The 24278-nt window shown below is 46.1% G+C and overlaps 1 protein-coding gene across 5 annotated transcripts in view; it reads right to left on the reverse strand.

The window, feature by feature from the left end:
* Window positions 1-24278, reverse strand: part of LOC122542112 (voltage-dependent T-type calcium channel subunit alpha-1I) — a 483496-nt gene that overhangs the window by 175898 nt on the left and 283320 nt on the right. For all 5 annotated transcript variants that reach the window (XM_087978229.1, XM_087978227.1, XM_087978226.1 and 2 more), the window contains 2 exons: window positions 22576-22673; window positions 2121-2280 (listed from right to left, as the gene is read on the reverse strand). In XM_087978229.1, coding sequence (XP_087834355.1) covers window positions 2121-2280; window positions 22576-22673 — 258 coding nt within the window. The remainder of the gene's footprint in view (window positions 1-2120; window positions 2281-22575; window positions 22674-24278) is intronic.

A 24278-nucleotide genomic window follows, 5' to 3' on the forward strand; every position in this document is an offset into this window, starting at 1 on the left:
TAGAGCAGTACCTGCAGAGAGAAACGGTTACTGCTTTGAATCTGATGTGACTGCTTCAGAACAATAAAAAAACGATCGACAGAGAGAGAGAGAGAGAGAGAGAGACAGAGAGAGAGAGAGAGAGAGAAAACAGAACATCCTGGAGAAATTCAACAATTGTGACAGCATCTGAAGAAGGTTCACTGTAACCCTTTAATCTGCTTTCTCTCTCCCAGATGCTTCTGACCGGCTGAGATTCTCCAGCAATTTCTATCTTGCTTTGGATTTTCAGTATCTGCAGTTCTTTATTTTATTTTAGAGAGAGAATGAGAGGAACAGAGAGAGACAGACACACAGACAGATATAAAGTCACAGAGCATAGGCAATTAAGTGGACAAACTGAAGGAATTGCAGAAGTAGAGCAGAAAATAGATGGAGAGTTACAAACAGAAGTGACAAATGCAGAGATTGGCAGAGACACAGGAGAGAAAGGTACGTACAGGGAAAAATAAAGAGAGACAGAGGCAAACAGGCAGATAGAAAGACAGAGAGAGAAAGACAAACAGGCGAAGACAAACTAAGACAGAGAGGCAGAGAGAGAGAGAGAGAGAGAAAGGTGGAGAAACACCAGCAAATACAAAGAGAGACAAAGAGGCAGAAAGGGATAGACTCAGGCAAATGGTTAATGCATGTATAACAGAGAGAGGGAGAGACGGAGAGAGTGGGACAGAGAGAGGGAGAGACGGAGAGATGGAGGGAGTGGGACAGAGAGAGGGAGAGACGGAGAGATGGAGGGAGTGGGACAGAGAGAGGGAGAGACGGAGAGATGGAGGGAGTGGGACAGAGAGAGGGAGAGACGGAGAGATGGAGAGAGTGGGACAGAGAGAGGGAGAGACGGAGAGACAGAGGGAGAGAGTGGGACAGAGAGAGGGAGAGACGGAGAGACAGAGGGAGAGAGTGGGACAGAGAGAGGGAGAGACAGAGGGACAGAGGGAGAGAGTGGGACAGAGAGAGGGAGAGACAGACAGATGGAGAGAGTGGGACAGAGAGAGGGAGAGACAGACAGACAGATGGAGAGAGTGGGACAGAGAGAGGGAGAGATAGACAGATGGGAGAGAGTGGGACAGAGAGAGGGACAGACAGACAGATGGAGAGAGTGGGACAGAGAGACGGAGAGACAGACAGATGGAGAGAGTGGGACAGAGATTGGGAGAGACAGACAGACAGATGGAGAGAGTGGGACAGAGAGACGGAGAGACAGACAGATGGGAGAGAGTGGGACAGAGAGACGGAGGGACAGACAGATGGAGAGAGTGGGACAGAGACGGAGAGATAGACAGATGGAGAGAGTGGGACAGAGAGAGAGAGAGATAGACAGATGGAAAGAGTGGGACAGAGAGAGGGAGAGACAGATAGATGGAGAGAGTGGGACAGAGAGAGGGAGAGACAGACAGACAGATGGAGAGAGTGGGACAGAGAGAGGGAGAGACAGACAGATGGAGAGAGTGGGATAGAGAGACGGAGAGACAGACAGATGGGAGAAAGTGTGACAGAGAGACGGAGAGACAGACAGACGGGAGAGAGTGGCACAGAGAGAGGGAGAGACAGACAGACGGGAGAGAGTGGGACAGAGAGAGGGAGAGACAGACAGACGGGAGAGAGTGGGACAGAGAGAGGGAGAGACAGACAGATGGAGAGAGTGGGACAGAGAGAGGGAGAGACAGACAGATGGGAGAGAGTGGGACAGAGAGAGGGAGAGACAGACAGATGGAGAGAGTGGGACAGAGAGAGGGAGAGACAGACAGATGGGAGAGAGTGGGACAGAGTGAGGGAGAGACAGACAGATGGGAGAGAGTGGGACAGAGAGAGGGAGAGACAGACAGACGGGAGAGTGGGACAGAGAGACGGAGAGACAGACAGATGCAGAGAGTGGGACAGAGAGTTGGAGGTGAAGAGAGTGCTGATGTTGATTCGTGTGTGGCTGTGAAAGGATTGCGTGATTCTGACTTGACACTGATTCCCGTTACTAATTCCACCTCTTGGTGCTGGGCTCTCTCTAATATCGCAGTCTCCAGCGGGCAATCCAGTACAACCTACACGTAAGGTATGCAACCTTGCAGCTAAATCCTCCAAACACTCACAACGTCAGGTTCTCTTCCAGGAAGCAGCGGTTCCTCAGGAGACCGGCCCACAGCTGCACACCGATGATTCCAAATATAAAAAATACAAAGAAGCAAAGCAGCAGGACATTGCCAAGCATCGGGAGGGTGTCCAGTAACAGATTGACCAGGATCCTCATACCTACACAAAGCAAAGGAACACACACTGAGGGAATCAATAAACAGCATTCAGACTCACAAACAGAAGGAGTTTAGAAATCTCTCTGCCCACCTCCCTCACAATTCCACTGGCCCCTTCACTACCCTTCCCTTCATTTGATCAAATTTGTGCTCCTTCATCCGGCCTTCACATACTGATGCACAAAAACTCCATTCTTGTGTAAACACAGATGTTGTGCCCAATCTGAACCCTATCCTCTCACACACGTGCACAGAAACACACATACACAGATGTACAAACACAAATACACACAGAGATACATGCACACACACAGAGGTATACACACACACACACACACACACACAGACATGCACACACACACAGACGCACACAGGTACATACACACACACAGACAGAGGTACACACACACACAAACACAGACACACACAGATATATGCACACACACAGAGACAGATGTACACACAAACACAGACACACACAGATATATGCACACACACAGAGACAGATGTACACACACACACACACACACACACACACACACACACACACACACACACACACACACACACACACACACACACACACACACACACACACACACACACACACACACACACACACACACACACACACACCTGCATACCTCTTTCCCAGGATCTCCTCACTCCCTGAATATCAACCTGATCACACTCCCCTCGGCCAGCCAGGACATTCTCATTCTCTCCCCTCTGCTCACCCTCTTCTCTTTCAATCCTTGGCCTCTTGTCATTGTGTGACACCGATCAGTGCAGCTCCTGTACTATATCCCCGTTCACTCTCACACTGAGATCGATATCTGGGCTTTCAGCTGGATTTGGAGGGACAGGTGAGGTGGGGGTGCTTGTGATGTTCTGAAAACACTATTTTCAAAAGTAAATGGGGTTTGGACAGAATTGAATGTCAACTAATTAGAAGGTAATGGTTTGTTTCATGTGAAAACAGGTAAAATAACTGCACTTGAGATTAGTACAAACACTGCACTCAAATGCTTTAGATTGTACTCGTAATGTGAAGCAGCTCTACAGTTCCCTTAATGAAGATATAATCCATTTAAGGTCTCCCGGCACTTCATCCTGTACCAAGTGCTATTTTGTCGGTGGTTTATTTTGATTAGTTTAACAAGATATATTGAACACTTGCAGCTATTGGCCCAATGGAACAGCAGGTTAGAGTACCAAGGCCATATTTAGAATGAGAGCAAAGCCTGATGTCTCCCCATCTCACTCTTCACATTTCCATACTGCACTCCTCTGAGTTGTTGCCAACTTACACAAACACACTTCAGCCTTTCATTCTTCCACACACTCTATCCCCATCCAATCCCTTACCCTCACACACTGACACACACTCTATCCCCATCCAATCTTTCCCCTCACACACTGACACATTCTATCCCCATCCAATCACTTCCCCTCACACACTGACACATTCTATCCCCATCCAATCCCTTACCCTCACACACTGACACACACTCTATCCCCATCCAATCCCTTACCCTCACACACTGACACACACTCTATCCCCATCCAATCCCTTACCCTCACACACTGTCACACACTCTATCCTTTCATACACAAACAGTGTACACACATACATATGAAATATACCCTCTCTGAAGACCCCCAAACTTACACACATATAATGTCACATACACTGTCTCACACACAGACACAGTCACATACACACTGTCTCACACACAATCTTACACATACACACAGTCACATATATTGTTTCTCACACACAGATGCAGAGTCATACACACTGTCTCACACACACACAGATTCACACACACTGTGACACTCATAGCATCTGTCACACACACACACACACACACACACACACACACACACACACACACACACACACACACACACACACACACACACACACACACACACACACACACACACACACACACACACCCTATAGAACACCCTACCATGGGATTACAATTCTGAGGAAGAGTCATAACATACTTGATTCTGTCTCTCTGTCTCCCCTCCACCCCCGCCACCTCACGCCAGACCCCGCCACCCCACCCCCCCGACCAACAGATGTCAGACTTACTGAGTTTCTCTCGCACTTTCTGTTTTGATCCCTACCATGGTGGTCCTAACATTAAAAATTATCTGGGAGGAAGATTAAGTAATTCTCGAGCTCGAACAGTAACTTCACACCTCGATAGTTTGTCCAATTATTCTGCTTGGTTGACCTGTCCATAAACTGTTTACTTTGCACTTTGAAGTTACATCTGACTCATTGCCTTGTCTTTCTGATGCCTTTTCACAACCTGATGGAGATGGCCTTTGAATACTATTTAGCACTTGACGCCTCTTTCCTGTAATTTGAATCTATTTCCAGGCTATTAAACCCATTCTCGAGGGATGAAGGACTTTAGTTCTGTGGAGAGACTGGCGAAACAGATTGTTCTCCCCAGAGCAGGGAAGGTTAATGGGTGATGCAGTCAAAATGTTCAAAGTTATGATGAGTTTTTGATGGATTTCCACTGACATGAAGATCATTAAGCAGAGGACAAAGATTTAAGATGATAGGTAAATGCTGTGGCCTACAGGGTACTGCCTGAAAGGATGATATGGAATCAGATCTGATCATAACTTGCAAACAGAGCTCACTGAATGCTTTTAAAAGGAATGATTGGAACTTGCAATATTATTGCAATTAATCCAGAGACCCAGGTGAACATGCTTTGAATCCTACCATAGCAGGTAGTGGAATTTGACTTCAGTTACAAAAGAAGCTGCAATTTAGATTCTAATGATGACCATGAAACAGTTGTTGGAAAAACCCACCTGGTTCACTAATGTCCTTCAGGGAAGGAATCTGCTATCCTTACCTAGTCTGGCCTACATGTGACTCCAGACCCACATATCAATGTGGTACCAACACTGGGTGACTCTTATTCTCACATTTCTTGCAAATGTTCTGCACTTTTAACCTTCAATTCGAAATCTGTAATAGATACTAATAATGTTCTCTTAAATCTACTTGCAGGTCTGAAGATTATATGAATACCCAGCTCCGAGTATAACACACAAACCAACAGATTCAAGAACAGCTTCTTTCCCACTGGTATTAGAGTGCTGAATGGACCTCTCTAACTTCAGCCTAATGCTAATCTTGCTCCCTGTGCACCTTCTCTGCATCTGTAACTTGGTATTCCTCGCTGTGTTCTATCACCCTATAATCGTTGTATGTTACCATCTGCCTGAACTGCACTCAAAACAAACCATTTCACTGTACTTTAGTACATGTGACAATAATAAATCAAATCAAATCATATATCAATGTAGCTGACTCTTAACTGCCATTTGGGTAATAAATGCTAGTCTAGCCAGTGAAGCCCTCATCTCATGAATGAAGTTTTTTGTAAAAATATGTTGTAGGTTAATTAAGCTGAAATTGATAATTCTTGTTGGGTAAAGGGACCAAGGGTTATGGAGTTCGGATATATGATGTTCTGGCCCAAACTGAGTGGGGAAAACAAAATCGTACTTGTCACTTTCAACACATTGGCTTCCCAAAGGCCCTAGAATGAGACCTTGCCTTTCAGTTTCATCTGACTACATGGAGTGGAGTCCAAAACTGGAGTGATGATCTTCTGCCTATCAGAGATGTTGGAGTTGTCAGTGACAAATCATTTCACATTGTAGACTAAGCCCAATGGTTTCAAAACTCCCTGCCATGTGGAAGGGCCCATGCAGTTCCACCAGATTGGAATGTGTGCATAGTGGCTCTTTCTCACTACCTCCCATCAACCAGACTTTGCAGCCTCCTACTTCCAGAAATAAAGGAGCCCCTGTTGTATTGCCATATTGAATTATGGGCTTAACTTACAGGACGCTGCATCTCAAAATGCCCCTGACAGAGCTGAAGGAGTCATGCTGCTCCTCCATATTGGTTTCATAACACGTGCACATTGCAGGTAGTAAGGAGGGGGCATGATTTCAACATGTATTTGTTGATATAATGTGGTAGTGACAAACTCTTTCTTGGATTTACAATGTAATGATCCAAACATTCTATGTGATCCTTTAAAAAGTGATAATACATCAGATTTTATTTGAAAATTGATTCTTAGGTGTTGACTGAGTAATGCTAAAGCAGCTGACAGTCTGTCTGAGAATCTGAAACAGGCAACAAAGGTAGCACACAGAAATTCACCCCAACTGGGACTGTATAGCTGTTTGAGTTCTTTATGAACCTCTTCCCACTCTCTTCATCTCACTGTCATCCCTCTATCCTCCTATTTATTTCTTCCTCCTGTGTTTATCCTGATTCACCTTAAATGTATTAATATTATTTACAACAGCCACTCCCTGTGATAGCAGATTTCACACAGGGTCATAGTCAGAGTTATCCAGCTTGGAAACAGACCCTTGTGCCCAACCAGTCCATGCCGACCAAGTTCCCAAACTAAGCTAGTCCCACCTGCCTGCTCCTGGCCCATATCCCTCCAAACCTTTCCTATTCATGTATTTATCCAAATGTCTTTTAAACACTGTAATTGTATCCACATCCTCTGGAAGTTCATTCCACACAAGAACCACCCTCTGTGTAAAACATATGCCCCTTGTGTCATTTTTTTAAATCTCTCTCCTGTCATCTCACCACTCTCTGGATAAAGTGAGCTCTCCTGAATTCCCTATTCAGTTTATGAGAGGCCATCTTCCATTCATGGCCTTAAGCTTTAAGTGAACCCTCTTTGGGCTCTGTGATTTGATAGATTTCTGTCAGGCTCACACCTCTCCCCTTGGTCTTTTCTAAATAAAGAGACTAAACCAATTCAAAACTTCCTCCCAATTCATGTTCGGAGTCGCCTTGTACTTGCATTCTGACAACTTCCAGACCTGGGATCCAGGTCATTCAGCTGCTTACTCTCAAACCAGCTGGATCCCACTTTGTAACTTTGGACAGAGGTGAACATCTGTCTGCATTTTCATCCACTTTCACCTTTTTTGTAGCTGACATTTGCACCTATTTTACATCCCTATCAATCCTTTATCACCATTATAGCTGCCTATGTCTTTTCTTCTGGGCTCCCTTGCCATCTGTTCCCCTCACTCCACTTCCGCCTCTGCTATGAGTGTAAAAAATATCATTTTCCAGCTTCTTTTACCTCTGAAGAAGAGTCATGCCAGACTCAAAATGTTAACTCCATTTTCTCTCTGTACAGATGCTGCCAGGCCTGCTGAGTTTCTCCACTACTCTCTGTGTTTTATCCAGTGTTTTCCATAAACTGGGCCAAATCAGGAACATGTTATAAATATGGCTTGCATTTCCTTGAGTTTGGACAATTAAGGCACTCCCTGATCGATGTTTATTTAGGGATTCAACAGAGAAACTATTTTCTCTAGAAATCAAGAACCAAAGAGTATAACCATATTATCAGAGACTTGCTGATCAGAATTTTTTTCATCAAAGAACTTTCAATTCTTGTGTGAATGTTCTGGTTTAACGGGGGCCTCCAGGATAGAGAGCATTTGTTGGGTGAGGGTGATGGGGTAAAAGCTGACTAATATCTATCAGTTGTGAAACATTGGCACACATTAAGGAGTGGACACAAAATGAAGGTAATAACCTGAGAGCTTTAATTACTGAAGGTTAGAAGAGTCAGAGGTGTGTTAAATGAATCATATAAGATCCTGAGGGGACTTGACCAGGGGAACGTGGGGAGATGTTTCCTCTTGTGGGAGAATCTAAGACAAGGGGTTTTGGTTAAAAACGATGGGGGGGGGGAACCCATTTAAAACAGAGATAGGGAAACATATTTTTCTCAGAGAGGGTTGTGAGTCTTTGGAATCCCTTCCTCGAAAGGCAGTCTACGCAGTCTAAATATTTTGACAGAGGGAGATAGACTCTTGCTGACCAAGGGATGTAAGATCATCAGGGGATTTGAAGGAATGTAGAGGTGAGGTTCAAATCAGATCAGCCGTGATCTTATTCAAAGGGCCAAGTGGCCTACCGTTGTTCCCTGTTTATGTAGATCACGAGCTTTAACCCACTCACAATGGAGTTTGCACTCGAATGGGAAACTAGCACCCCGATGTGGGAAAACCTCCATAATGTCAATTGAGTTAGTTCAGGATCTTGGACAGCAAATACCACACCACAACAAGATTGGACTCTGCACCGATGTTTTTATACGTGAGCCCACTGACTATATTGTATTCATTGCATCTTTCAGCCTGCTAAGGTTTATAAGGTTAACTCGTTGACATGTTTAACATTTAGTTGGTCAGGTTTGTGGATATTGTGCAGTTAACTAAAGGTATAGTCGCCATAGTCTTACCAGACCATAGAGTGCTCTCATTAGAGAGAGAGAGAGACAATTGGTGGTTTTTTTAACCTGAGGGTCACCAAACCTTGACAAAGGGGAGAGGTTGAGAAGGAGAGTCCTTCATTGCAACCTCAGCTAGTGTGGGAATTGAACCCATGCTGTTTGTGTTTCTCTGCATTGCAAACCAGCCATCCAGCCAACTGACCCAGAGCCCAGTGAGAGTCTCAAATAAATCCATCAGGAGAGCTCAGGAGAGACTTTCTGAATGAGAGCATGGAACACGTTATCACTATGAGCAGCTGAGGTGAACAGCGTTGATACACTTACAGGGAGCTAGATGGATACATGAGTGAAAAAGAGTTAAAAGGAAGGGGAACAGAAGGTGCTGGAGAAACTCAGCAGTTCTGGCAGCATCTGTGGAGAGTGAAACAGAGTTAATATTTTGAGTCCAGTATGACTCTTCGTCTGAACTGTATTGCTCTCTCCACAACGTCAGGGACCCAGGTTCGATCCCACCCTCGGGTGACTGTCTGTTTGTGTGGAGTTTGCACATTCTCCAAAGTGTCTGCATCGGTTTCCTCCGGGTGCTCTGGTTTCCTCTCACAATCCAAAGATGTGCAGGTCAGGGTGGATTGGCCGTGCTAAATTGCGCAAAATGACGAGGGATGTGCAGACTAGGTGCATTAGTCAGGGGTAAATGCAGAGTAATAAGGTAGGGGAATGGGTCTGGGGGGATACTCTTTGGAGGGTTGGCGTGGACTTGTTGGGCCAAATGGCCTGCTTCCACAATGTGGTGATTCTATGGTTCTATGTTGCCTGACATCCTGGAGTTTTCTCTGTTTTTATCTCGGGTGTCCAGCACCTGCAGTATTTTGCTTTAAATATGAAGGGTTAGAACAACATGCTGATTGGTTGGGATGATAATCACATGCAGTAGTTGGGATGAAGGGCCTATACCTGTGTGTAGATTCAGTGTAACTACGTGCGATAGACAGTGACACAGGTCAGCTATTGATGCTATCTGCACTGGAGAATGTCAAACATTCAGAACTCTTCACAAATTATCAATCTCGCTTAATTATTATTTTAATTATTAATTTAAGGTAAAGCAGAAAACTGCAGATCCTGGAAATCTGAAACAAATACTGAGCAGGCCCAGCAGCTTTGGAGAAGAGAAAGAAACAGAGTTAATCACTGAATCGTTACAGTGCAGAATGAGGCTATTTGGCCGATTGAGTCTGTACTAGCTCTATTACCAAGTGTAAATCTCCTGCCTTTTCCCCATATCCCTGCATACCACTTCTATCCAAATAATGCTTCAGACTGGGGAGATGGGCCTGTGTTTGTGAGGTAATGATAGAATTTCCCAGAGGAACGCTCCTTCATTGAGGGAGAGAGAGATGACTGATGGTGGTTTGAGCCTGAGGGTCACCATGCCTCAGGTGTTGAGAAGGCAGAGTGTTCATGATCTCTTCAGCCAGTGTAGGAATTGAACCCTTAATGTTAGCATCAACTCTGCATTCCAAACTGCCAGCCAGTGTTGGTACAGGACAGCCAAAACGTGACTCTCTCCTGCACACAGGTCTCTCAACATCTCCAATCAGGTTCATTCAGCATTACCCCAGATTTCTACTCCTGTTCTCTCGTCTGCATAATTATCACAAACTGCGAGGGACAGGGAAATCTGGGATGGAGTATTTCAGTGAGGAAGGGAGGCTGAATAAGCTCAGGTTGACTTCTCTGGAGCAGAGAAGGTTTTGGAAATGGGGGATGGACCTGAGAGAGGGATGTAAAATTATGAGGGGCAAGGACGGGGTGAATCGAAACCAGCTGTTCCCCTTAATCGAAGGGGCAATAACAAGGGCAGACAGGTGGACCACAGCAGTTCAAGGAGGCAGCTCACCAGCACCTTCTCAAGGGGCAACTAGGGACGGGTAATGGGACACCCACATCCCACAAATGAATTAAAAAGAGGGCATAATTTTGAAGTGAACGCCAGAAGGTTGAGGGGAATTTGAGGAAAACATTTCTCACCCAGAGGGTGGTGGGGTTCTGGAATGCACAACCCAGGAGGGGAGTTGAGGTGGGAAACCTCACAACCTTTAAAGAGGTGGACAATGCAAGATCTTAACATTCAAGGTCAGTAGTACAGACTTGATGGGCCAAAGGGCCTTTTCTGTACTATATGATTCTAAGACTTTATGATTTGTTGGCCTGGAGAAAAGCAATAGAAAGCAAAGTCATCTCTCTCACCACTCTGCCTTTCATTTTCTCTCTCTCCCCCCCTTCATTCAGTTAGGCGGGTCACAACTGAAGTGAAGTTGGTCAGTTACAGTCTGATTCCAAGCAGAAGACTGGAAGGAGCAATTCCTCCAAACGTGATGCTGATCTGACACAAGAAACATAGATGTTCAATCAGAGGCCATCAGTCATCTCTGCAACCCAGCAGCGTGCAGACGATGAAAGAGCTGTGCTGGTATAGGTTAACACAACCCTAAAGGCACCACCTTCAGGGTCTAACATCAGGCTTGCTCATTTCACCTGCCAAATCCAAACACAGAGGTATGTGATGTGTTACACAGCTAGACAACTTTGTTCAGCGCAAACAAACAAACAAAGCAACAAATACTTTGCTCTTAAATAACACGGACCTGTACGGTACTTATTCATGTCAAGTCACACATGTCAGTGACAGCACTTTCCAACAATCACCTATTCTGAAAGCCAGTCGTTGCTGTTATGATAGTAAAGGAGGCAGCACATCAAGATCCCACAGCTGACAGTGGGACAGGGAATGTGCCGACTTGTAAAGAGTGATGTGGACCGAATTGGATAGCTGTTTCAAAGAGCAGGTGCAGAGCAATGGGCTGAATGGCCTCCATCTGAACGGTTTGATCCTATCCATGGTGTTAAACATTCCATTAAAAATCCTATAATTTTTGAGCAGTATTAAATCTCTTTTTAACCCTCATGATAATTCCAAGCAAAACAATCCTAGCTTCTCCAGTATCTCCATGTTAACTGAAGGCCTGATGGTTTAATAGTTAGCACTGCTGTCTCGCAGCGTCAGGGGCCTGGGTTCGACTCCACCCTCAGGCAATTGTCTATGTGGAGTTTGCATATTCTCTGCATGGATTTCCTTCGGATGCTCCGGTTTCCTCCCACAGTCTGAAGATGTGCAGGGTGGGGGTGGATTGGCCATGGGAAGTTGCCCAATAGTGGCCCAGGATGTGCAGGCTGGGTGGGTTAGCCATGGGAAATGCAGGATTATAGGGGCGGGGAGGATGCTCTTCGGAGGGTTGGTATTGGCCAAATGGCCTGCTTCCACACTGTAGGGATTCTCTGATCCCTGATAAACATTCTTGTGAACCTTCCTTGTAGGTCTCCCTCCTTAAGATAGGGTCAGCAGTCTTGCAGAGGGTGTACAGTGGAGGTTCACTCAGCTGATATTGGAGATGGCAGGACTGCCCCATGGGGAGAGCTTCGGCTGGGCTCGTATTCACCGGGGTTTAGAAAAATGAGAGTGGATTTGATTGAAACTTCTAAAATTCCAGTAGGTCTGGACAGACTAGATGTAGGGAGAATGTTTTCCCTGGTTGTGTGGAATCTAGAACAAAAGGTCACATTCTCAGTTATAGAATCACTACAGTGTGGAAGCAGGCCATTCAGCCCACCCAGACCCACTCCTCTACCCTACCTGTGTCACCTTGCATGCCCACAACTAACTCACCTAGCCTGCGCATCCTTGTACACCAAGGGCAATTTCCCATGGCCAATCCACCCTAACCTGCACATCTTTGGACTGTGTAAAGAAACTGGAGGAAACTCACGCAGACAAGGTGAAAATGTGCAAACTCCACACAGACAGTCACCCGAGGGTGGAATCAAACTTGGGTCTCTGGCGCTGTGAGGCAGCAGTGCTAACCACTGAGCCACCATGCTGCCAATTTAGCACTGAGATGAGGAAACATTTCATAGCGTATTAATTTGTGGAATTCTCTACCACTGTGGAGGCTAGGTCACTGAGTGTACTCAAGAAGAAGATTGATACATTATCAGATATTCAAGGCATCGAGGGACACAGAGAGAAAGCAGGAAAATGATGTTGAGGATGAGCAATGATCACATTAGCAGACTCGAAGGGCTGAATGGCCTATTCCTGCTCCTAGTTCTATGTGCCCTCTCCAAGGCTGGGACCTCCTGCCCGAAGTACATTGTCCTACTAAAACCGACACAGTCAGTTGTGAAGAGATGGGCATTGCAGAGATCTCGGTCTTTGTATAGCAAGGTCAGAAAGCAAATCTACCTCAACACCCCCCGACAAGATGAATCCAGCACTCCATCAGATACCGCCCCAATCCTGCATCTACACTATTAACACAAGTCTGAAGTGGCCAAGAAAACATTTTTCTGCTCCCAGACTGTGCTGTCGTTGCTGGAAGGAGTGTTTGAGATGAAGTGTATCGTGATGGAGTCCTGACAGAATAAATCAGTCACTTTACTTTGTAGTGGCTATTCCCACAGTCTGAAAGTGCTTTTGATCATGAAGCCAGTTTAAAGTGGAGAACCAAACACTTGTAATTTGTCTTGCGTGTGACATGCTCTGGGAGTGATTAAACATGCTTGAAAACTCAATGTAAAGCAAAATTCATACCCACCTCTGGCAAATGCCCCTGAAATTTGTCATGTTTAACTACTCTGAAATGGTTTATGTACAGACAGGGCCAGCTGTGTGGGAGGCTGCCCCTAGTCAAGGCGCTGCCATCATCTTCTCTCAGCACAAGAAACCCCGACACCTGCCTACACCATAAGACAAGGGCAGGTAAGAGTAAAAGCATTCAGCCCATCGAGTCTGCTCCACCACCCAATGAGATCATGGCTGATCCGATAATCCTCAAACCCCACTTTCCTGCCTTTCGCCCCTTAACCCTTATTTCCCTAATGATTAAAATTCTGTCCAACTCAGCCTCGAATATACCCCATCCCCGACAACCCTCTGGGGTAAAGAACTCCTCGGATTCACTGCCCTATGAGAGATGAAATTCCTCTTTAGCTCTGTCTTAAACGGACAGCCCCTTACCCTGAGATGATGCCCCTCTGGACCTAGACTCTCCCACAAGGAGAAATACCCTCTCAACATCTACCCTGTCAAACCCCTTCGAAATCCAATGTTTCAATAACATTGCCGAGACTCCAACGAGAATAGACCCAACCTCCTCAAACTCTTAACATGAGAAAACCGGCTGAGTGATTCTTCTGTGGGCTATTCCAATGCTCAAATTCCATTCCTTCATCAAGTGGACCTAAACTGTCCACGGTATTCCTGCTGTGGTCTGACTGGTGTCTTGTATAACTTCAGTAAAGCCTCCCTGCCCTATATACTCCATTACCTTTGAAATTAAGGCCATTTGCCTTCCCTGAACATGGGGTGCGAACTTTATGAGATTCATGTTTGTCTACTTTGGTGGGTACAAACCACTTTCTGGTTTAACTCGAAGAGTCTCCTGTAATTAGTAAGATACAGTTTACTGCATGTTGGCGACTTGCTCCAGGTTACATTGACAGATAGACATTGTCATAGAGACTTGGAGAAGGACTTGAAAGGGTTCAGAAAAGATTTACGAGGATGTTGCCGGGGTTGGAGGATTTGAGCTACAGGGAGAGGCTGAACAGGCTGGGGCTGTTTTCCCTGGAGCGTCGGAGGCTGAGGGGTGACCTTATAGAGGTTTACAAAATTATGAGGGGCATAGATAGGGTAAATAGAAAAGGTCTTTCCCTGGGGTGGGGAGTCCAGAACTAGAGGGCATAGGTTTAGGGTGAGAGGGGAAAGATATAAAAGAGACCTAAGGGGCAATTTTCTCACGCAGAGGGTGGTACGTGTATGGAATGAGCTGCCAGAGGGAGTGGTGGAGGCTGGTACAATTATAACATTTAAAAGGCACCTGGATGGGAATATGAATAGAGGGGATATGTGCCAACTGCTGGCAAATGGGACTAGATTAGGTTAGGATATCTGATCGACATGAACGAGTTGAATTGAAAAGTCTGTTCCCATACTCTACACCTCTATGACTCTATGACCTGCTGTTGGGTTTCACTACTTCACAACCTCAAGCTTTTCAGACGTCATCATGTTATGATAATGGTGGTACCTCCATAGAATACAATCCCTATAGTCTGGAAAAAGGCCATTCAGCCCAACAGGTCCACACCGACTCTCTGAAGATCATCCCTCCCGGATTCACCCCCTTACCCTAACTCTGCAATCCTGCATTTCCCATGGCCAATCCACCCTAACCTGCATATCTTTGGACTGTGGGAGGAGACTGGAGCAAACCCACATGGACACGGGGAGAATGTGCAAACTCCACACAGACTGTCACCCAAGGCTGGAATCAGACCCGGGTCCCTGGTGCTTTGAGATATCAGTGCCACCTATGGCACTCCTTGGTACTAACCCTTGCAGGCAGTGATGCAACAGAAGGTGCTCTCCTTTAAACAAATGAGCAACCATTCTCATGCAGCCGGACCCTGTAGCTAACAAAATCAGAAACCCAGTTAATATATCTGAGAGGTCTTGCTGCCACTGGTGCTGCACTCCCTCAATACTCCCAGAACAGGTGATTGTCAGCTTGGACTCTCAGCTTTCAGGGTGTGAATCTTCTGTTGGCAGATTGAATTGAGTTGAATTAGCTTAATTGTCACATATACACAAATGAGTGCAGTGCCACTTACAGCGGCATTTTAGGTTCGAAGGTACCTCGGCAGAGTTTCTCCAGTGACAAAATCATAGAAAATAAAGAAACAAAAAAAGTCGAGCATGGCAGAAATAAAAGGTTCAGAACAAGAGACTTCCAACCAAGACTGCACCGGTACCTAGGAGAAAGTGAGGACTGCAGATGCTGGAGACCAGAGCTGAATAGTGTTGCTGGAAAAGCGCAGCAGGTCAGGCAGCATCCAGGGAACAGGAGAATCGACGTTTCGGGCATAAGCCCTTCTTCAGGAATGAGGCTGATGTGCCAAGCGGGCTGAGATAAAGGGTAGGGGGTAGGGAATTTGTGGGAGGGGCGCTGGGAATACGATAGGTGGAAGGAGGTGAGGGTGAGGGTGATAGGCCGGAGAGGGGTTGGGGGCGGAGAGGACGGGAAGAAGATTGCAGGTCAAGAGGGCGGTGCTGAATCCGGGGGGTTGGGACTGAGATAAGGTGGGGGGAGGGGAAATGAGGAAGCTGGAGAAATACCTCCTCCGATGCTGCCTGGCCTGCTGTGCTTTTCCAGCACCACATTCTGCACCGGTACCTAGCCTCTGGTTCACACCGGGACTTGACTCCAGTCCGCACCGGGACTAGGCTCCAGTTCGCACCGGGACTTGACTCCAGTCCGCACCGGGACTAGGCTCCAGTTCGCACCGGGACTTGACTCCAGTCCGCACCGGGACTTGGCTCCAGTCTGCACCGGGACTTGGCTCCAGTCTGCACCGGGACTTGACTCCAGTCCGCACCGGGACTTGGCTCCAGTCTGCACCGGGACTTGGCTCCAGTCTGCACCGGGACTTGGCTCCAGTCCGCACCGAGACTAGGCTCCAGTCCGTACCGGGACTTGGCTCCAGTCTGCACCGGGACGTGGCTCCAGTCCGCACCGGGATTTGGCTCCAGTCCGTGCCAGGCTTCGTCTTGATTTTCATGAGGCTGGGAGATCACGTTGTCCTAAAGTTCAGCCGCTGAGCATTTCCAAGTTGGAGAGCGTTAGAGTTTTTTGTGTACCATGGAATTGGGGGATGTGAGGATATGGTAGCGAGTGGATTGGGTCAGCCATTACCTTACTGAATGGCAGAGGGGGCTCAAAAGGCTGAATGGCCCTTAGTCCCAAAATCTTGGACGTGGGGTTTGAACACACAACATCCTGGGTCAGAGATTGGCAGCCACTGAGCCATTGTGGACAAGTTCATCATTAACATGGAAGTGTGAGCCCTTTAACATGGTGGACAGACAAATGTCATGCGATATGTTGACAGCTAGTCCTTAGTCTAATTTCACTTAGTGGTCAGTTACCAATAGTCCCCTTATCCATAACATGTCTGTTCATTTGATAGTTATCAGTGGAAATTCCAACAGAATTGTCCAATCGCTCAGAGAGCACACCGTCATTAAGCCTGACATTATCACTTGGGGCTGCACAGAGAAACTTCTAATCCTGATTAATAACTGTACATACACAGGGCACTCTGTCTCTGCGGACTGGCTGTGCTCCAGGTCACTCTGTGTGAATTACAATCCAATTTAATGAGAACCCCAGTGGATGTTCCATTTCTGCTCCAGTGTAAAAGGCAGCTTTGTGCCTCTTGGTTAGGTGCTGTGTTCAGATCCCACTCCTAGAGCCTTAAGCTTAAATCTAGCCAGACCTCTCCTAATGCCGTGCTGAGGCAGTATCCTGCTCCAAGACCCTGTAAAGTATCCAAGGTTGCCCTTGACTGATTGTACCTGTACCCCTGAGCAAAAGCGATCCCCGTCGACTTGACTGAGGCTTGCTGACAACAGGAGGAACGTCCTAGCATTGTGTTGGCACAGCAAGACAGAAGGGTGATAAGCCTGGGTCTCTGACTGGAGGGGCAGAGAGGAATAAGGTACAACAGGTGTGCTGTGAGCATTGGAGGTGTAGGCTGAGAGTGAGTGAGCACTGTACTAGTGAGTGAAGGAGCTGGACAGACAGCCTGGTCCAGTCCATGTGCCCCTAGGTGCACAGTGTCCTTCCTGCAGTGTTACAATGAGAGTAATCATGGCAGCCCGAGATGCAGCACTGAAGGGGAGAAATCTCCTTGAAGTGGATCAGAAATGTACTGAGAGGGTTCTCTGAGACTGGCACATGTTGAATGCCAATGTCTGTGAACACGGGGTGCATGTAGCCAGTGCTCACGAACCATACCCAGAGATATCGATGCCTGGTGTCCAATGTGAATGTTGTTTGGAGCTTACAGTGAGCTGGATTTGCCAGGTTCCCCATTCTGGTTTCCATGACGAGATTTCTCAACGTTGATCTTGTTTGGTTCATCAGGTAAAGCAGGAAACTGAATATTAATAAGGTGAGTTGGGCCATTAACGAGGTATTTAAACAAGAAACCATCCCTCTTAATTGGCAACATGCCTCCTGAGAAACTTGTTAACCTATTTATCAAAAGCAAAGGAGCTGATCCTGACGTTGAGATGGCCCTATCCGAACTTCTTAAACTTCCTTCTTTCACTAATCTCACTCCATCCCATTTCAGATTATTCCACCCCATGGCTCCAGAAATACTGCCAAGTTAATCATTAAACTCCTTCATACACACAAACCTAAAATACTCATGCCACTTGTTCAAAATCCAGATTCTAAAATAAATGGTATTAGTACTGTCTATGCACAAAGGGAGCAAAACCCTTGTACTAACTCTCATTGTGTCTCAGGTCGAATTCCTTGTTGCTCTGAACTCAAAGTGCCACACTGTCCAGCTAACTTCCATTTGTCAAATGAACGAGTTAAAATGCTGATTAGAGACCAGGCCCGTGATGAAATTAGATCTTATTTTAATTGAACAACAGTCACTGTGTCAAAATCAATTTTATGGAGAAGGTTTTTATCTCGCCTTTCCAAACAAAACCAATTCAGGGTGAACATGTTTTTACATGGTGAATAGCTTTTGATGGATTTCAAATGTATTTCATTTGAAATCCTTCTCTTAATTACCACTTCAAAAGAAAATTAGCAAACTGTTTGCCCCATCTCTAAATATTAAATGAAACATATATCTATACAAGTATAAAAATAGCGCTCCTAATACAAATCTTGTCTTGTCTATATGCAAATTGCAGCATTGCAGTTCAAATAAAGCACGAAGAAAAATGAATTATTTACAATATAAAGACTAACTCACCACCAACATAAAATAACATAATTACAGAAGTCAGAATACTTGCTATCTCTGCTTAACTTTAGCAATCGCACTTTAAGAAGAACCAAAGGAAAGCCAAGAATTTCATCCCGATCCCGACAAAAGAGTTACAATCTTCTCCACAGTCAACAATCTTTACACAGAGAGTTGTGAGTGCATGGCGTGCGTTGCCAGCGGTGGTGGTGGAAGCAGAGTCATTAGGGACACTTAAGCGACTGCTGGACATGCACATGGATAGCAGTGAGTTGAGGGGTGCGTAGGTTAAGTTATTGTATTTTACATTAGGATTAAACCTCAGCACAACATTATAGGCCAAAGGGCCTGTTCTGTGTTGTACCTTTCTATGTTCTATGTTCTAATCTACCTGAACAGAGAAGCAATTGAGCTCTGACTGACCTGCACACAAGCACGGCCCTGAAGAAGAGAAGTCTCCTCCCACAGTCCAAACAACGCGCAGGCCAGCTGGATCGGCCATGGGAAATGCAGGGTTACTGGGACGGGGTGGGTCTGGGTGGGATGCTCTTCGGAGGGGTGGCATGGACTCAATGGGCCCAATGGCCTGCTTCCACTGGCCTGTAGGAAACTGAAGCTCTATGAAACTTGGCCTTTGCAACATAATGTTATGTTCCCAATATACAATTGATACGATGTTCTCCTGAAAGGACAAATTGACCAGGCCAGTCAGAGAGAGAGAGAGAGAGAGAGAGAGAAGTCCCACAATCTCTGCTTTCGTCCTTCATGGTTTCAGCTGTTGATTACAGGCGACAGAGAGAAATTTATTTTTAATTCATTCATGGAATATGGGCGTCACAGGCTAGGCCAGAATTTATTGCCCATCCCTAGTTACCCATAGCGCAGTTAAGAGATAACTTCACTGCAGTGGGTCTGAAGTTACATGTGGGCCAGACTGGGTAAGGATGGCAGATTTCCTTCCCTAAAGAATATGAGTGAACCAGATAGGACTTTCCCCCAACAATCAGGGTCATCATTAGACTCTTAATTCCAGTTGAGAGTGTGTTACTGGAAAGCACAGCAGGTCAGGAGCATCCGAGGAGCAGTCCATATCTACCATATTGGGATTTGAACCCAGGTCCTCAGAACACTACCTGGGCCTCTGGATCAACCGTGTAGTGATAATAGCTTTAGGCAGAAGCTAATGACACAAAACTAGCTGAAGGTCAGTGTTGTGACCAACCCACAGAAACCCAAACATATAAACAGAAAGCAGGAATTATCAGCAGTGCTTGGCCCAGAGGTTCACTGAAGATGTTATCTAGCAGGTGACGAAATGTCTGAAAATGAACCTTCCAGTTCAGTGAGCAAACCTACATATTCGAAGCCCATTCCCCTATACAATCCCATCATCATCCACATGCTTATCCAAGGATTGTTTAAATCTCTCTAACGTGGCTGTGTTCACTTCGTTGGCAGGTATGGCATTCCACGCCCTTACCACTCTCTGAGTGAAGAACCTGCCTCTGACATCTGTCCTAAATCTATCACCCCTCAATTTGTAGCTATGCCCCCTCGTCTCAGTTGATGTCACCATCCTGGGAAAAAGTCTTTCACTGTCTACCCTAATTCTCTGATCATCTTGTACGTCTTTTATCGAATGAGAATAGACTCAAGTCTCTCAGCCTTTCCTCACAAGACCATCTCCCCAGACCAGGCAACATCCTGGTAAACCTCCTCTGCACCTTTTCCAATGCTTCCACATCCTTCCTGTAATGGGGCGACCAGGACTGTACACAATATTCCAAGTGCGGCAGCACTAGCGATTTGTATCGTTGCAGCATGACATTATGGCTCCAGAACTCAATCCCTCTACCAATAAAACCTAACACAATGTGTGCCTTCTTAACAGCGCTATCCACCTGGGTGGCAACTTTCAGGGATCTGTGTACATGGACACCAAGATTCCCCTGCACATCCACACTACCAAGAATCTTTCCATTGACCCAGTACTCTGCCTTCCTGTTATTCTTCCCAAAGTGCATCACCTCACATTTAGCTGCATTGAACTCCATTTGCCACCTCTCAGCCCAATTCTGCAGTTTATCCAAATCCCCCTGCAACCTGTAACATTCTTTCAAACTGTCCACTACTCCACCGACTTTAGTGTCATCTGCAAACTTACTAAATCAATGATATGATTGGGTTAGGGTTCAGGTTTGGATTAGGGCTCCGGTGATGGTTAGGGTTAGGGTTCAGGTTTGGATTAGGGCTCGGGTGATGGTTAGGGTTAGGGTTAGGGTTCAGGTTTGGGTTAGGGTTAGGGTTAGGGCTCAGGTTATGATTAGGGTGAGGTTAGGGTTACAGTTTGGGTGAAGGTTAGGCTTCAGAAGGGTGTGGAAGCTCAACCAGTCAGTATGCTGAAGACTGAAGTAGCTATGTACCTCAATATTAAAAATATCAACAGTCAGGGGTTAGAGCAGGAAAATGGTGTTTCGGTAGGAGATTAACCAATATCTCACTGAATGTCAGAGTGGTCTCGAAGGGTTCCTATTCTTTCTGCTTTCATGTGGAATGCACTTCGAACAAATTGTGATTGGGTTATAGACTTCACTAAAGGTGTCATTGACTGAACAAATGAATGGTTTTATTATCACAAGTATTTTACAGAGAAAGGTTTCCACTGTCCCCCTGATTCCATTGCCATTTTGAATAGGTTAAGGAAAATGAATAGATTGGTGAATGGAAATGTAAATGGAGAACGATATACTAGGGAATCCTTCTTTAGCCAAAATCAGAGCGACCCCACTCCCACTACCCCCATTCCCTGACAATACCACAATGAGGGCTTGCCCTTCACAGATACAGCTACCTTTCCACCATTTGTTAGATAATGTTGGCTGAGCATTTGATGAAATTCCCAAGAGTACTCCACCTCTGCCTTTCACAAACTCTACCCAGAGGCCTACTTTGTAAATGACCACCAAATGAAGCCCAGTCAACTGGAGAGAGCCAATCAGAGCAAGAGGCTGCCCCTGACACTAGGAATCGAGGTCTTTTTTGGGTCAATTGCTTCTTCTGTCCAGTCAAGTTAAATGCCGCCAATCACGTTTGTGAGGTCGGAAATAATACGTGTGTGTTTTGTTTTGCTGTTCAAGTCAACCTGAAACAATGAACCCTTGGGCTGTTGTGCCAAGCAGTCTCCTGGAAGATATGTGCGTGCCTGGATGATGTTTGAATGCCTTCTCTCTTCTTACAGAACACGGTACCTACTGCAACAACAATAACCTGCATTTATATCGCACCTTTAACATAGTAATGCAACTCAAGAGTGCCATTATCAGACAAAGTTTGGCCAAGAGAGGTGACGAAAACAGAGAGGCTGAGGGAGGGAATTGCAGGACATCGGACCCAGGCAGATCAATAAAGTCAGGGATTGCCAAAAAAAAGAATTTCTTTTCTATTCATTCAGAGGCTGAAGGCATCACTGGCTAGGCCGGGCTTTATTTCCCATCCCTAATTACCCAGAGGGCAGCTAAGATCCAACCCCATTACTGTGGGTCTGGAGTCACTTGTTGGTCAGACCAGGTAAGGACGTTAAACTCTTAATTCCAGACTTTTAAAAAGTTCAATTCAAATTGCACCATTTGCCATGGGATTTGTAGCCAGGTCCCCAGAACATTATCTGGGTCTCTGGATTGACAGACCAGTGATAATACCACTAGGGCCCCGAGACAAGAATGGGAAAAGCACAAAAATTACAAATTGCAGGGTGGGAGAACATGATAGGAAGAGAGAGGATCGATTTATCTTTAAAAATCAAGGCACTGGGGCTGTGTAGATTGGGGAGTGATGAGGGAGTGGGAATGAGATGGAGTGAGCCAGGATTTGAACAGTAGAGTTGTAGATATGCTGAGGTTTGAGCCAGTTGGTAGGTGAGTAGAGGTTTGGCCGGGGGTGTAGTGGAATGGTTGCTGCTGGAGGTAACTTAGAAATGAAACAAAGGAAGTTTTCAACAGCGAATGGGCTGAGGCCAGGTTAGAGGCAGGGTGACACTGCAGAATCAGAAATCAGGCACTTACTCGGAACCCGATTGATTGCTTTCAGTGGTCGCAGGACACGCACGGTCCGGATTGCAGACAGGCTGACATTCTGCAGGTCCAGCGAGTACTCCACTATCCTGTGAGAGACAAGACAAGACACAACATGAGGGAACACAAAGTGGAGAGGTTCTTTGACAGCCAAGAGCTTGCATTTGTGTCGCACCTCTCACAACCACGGGACTTTCCCCAAGCACTTTGCAACCCCACCCTGATACTGCAGACACGGTCACTGACGCAGGATGCACTTTTTCTACACAGCAGGATCCCACAAACAGTAATGCAATAAAGGGGTAAAAACTGAAAGTGCTGGAGAATCTCAGCAGCTTGGGCAGTGTCTGCGGAGAGAGAGACAGAGACAACATTAATATGTCTGGTCCTGTTTGACTTTTCTTCAGAGACCTTCCTTCGAAAAGTAATTAGACTCGGAATGTTCATCCCACTTCTCTTTCTCCAGATGCTGGCTGACCTGTTGAGTTTCTCCAGGATTACCTGTGTTTATTTTCGATCTCCAGAAGACACAGTATTTTGCTTTTTAATTTAATGCAATGAAGAGTTTGCAGTGCGCTGCCTAAAATTGTTTAAACAATAACGTGACGGCACGGTGGCCCAGTGGTTAGCACTGCTGCCTCACAGTGCCAGAGACCCGGGTTCAATTCCCGCCTCAGGCGACTGACTGTGTGGAATTTGCACGTTCTCCCCGTGCCTGCGTGGGTTTCCTCCGGGTGCTCCGGTTTCCTCCCACAGTCCAAAGATGTGCAGGTCAGGTGAATTGGCCATGCTAAATTGTCCGTAGTGTTAGGTAAGGGGTAAATGTAGGGGTATGGGTGGGTTGCGTTTCGGCGGGTCGGTGTGGACTTGTTGGGCCGAAGGGCCTGTTTCCACAATGTAATGTAACCTAATCTAATCTAATTTTACCCTTTACACATCCCGCCCTGAGCTCAATTTCTCGCAGGTACTGGGTGTGATTGCATTTCAAATCTGCCTCTGTACCAGAATGCAACAGCATCGAGAAAACTAGCCCATTTAGACCTCCACAACTCCTTCTCAAGTCAAAAACACTCTGAATTGTCCCCTGAACTCCATGCTTCAACCAGCATCCACAGTAACACGCCCTAAATCTGAGCTGAGGTGTCCAAAACGCTGAGCCATAACCTCTCCCTTTAAACGGATTCACAAGCTCTCAAATGTAAACAACAATGTGGCCCCTTTAACTCATTGCTGGATATAGTGGGCCAGGTCAAACTGCCTGATCTTTGAAGCGTTTGTGTCTTTTTGGCAAGCCCTGGGGAAAGAGCAGTGTTTTTGTCCAAACAGCCTCTCCCTGGTCTCTCGCCTGCAGTCCACCTCCTTCCCTCACTGCCCTGGGATAGCAGCAATATCCGCCTGTCAAAACAGGGTCACAGTGACAAACAGTTTGGCTATTGTGCTCTTTCCTGATGAAGGGCTTATGCCCGAAATGTCGACTCTCCTGCTCCTCGGATGCTGCCAGACCTGCTGTGCTTTACCAGCGCCACACTCTCGACTCTAACTCCTACAAGTCAGCTTCCATCCACCACCTCCCTGCCCCCACCAAAAAAAATGTAAACCCCACCTGAAGCTGCCTCCAGTTTCCAATGCAGTAATATTACAAAAAGGCTAGAATAGGCCATTCGGCCCTTCAAGCCTGCTCCACCATTTAAAAC

Source organism: Chiloscyllium plagiosum, unplaced genomic scaffold, assembly GCF_037043375.1.
Source record: "Chiloscyllium plagiosum isolate Xiang-an unplaced genomic scaffold, Cpla_swu_hap1 HiC_scaffold_33, whole genome shotgun sequence".
Taxonomy (NCBI): domain Eukaryota; kingdom Metazoa; phylum Chordata; class Chondrichthyes; order Orectolobiformes; family Hemiscylliidae; genus Chiloscyllium; species Chiloscyllium plagiosum.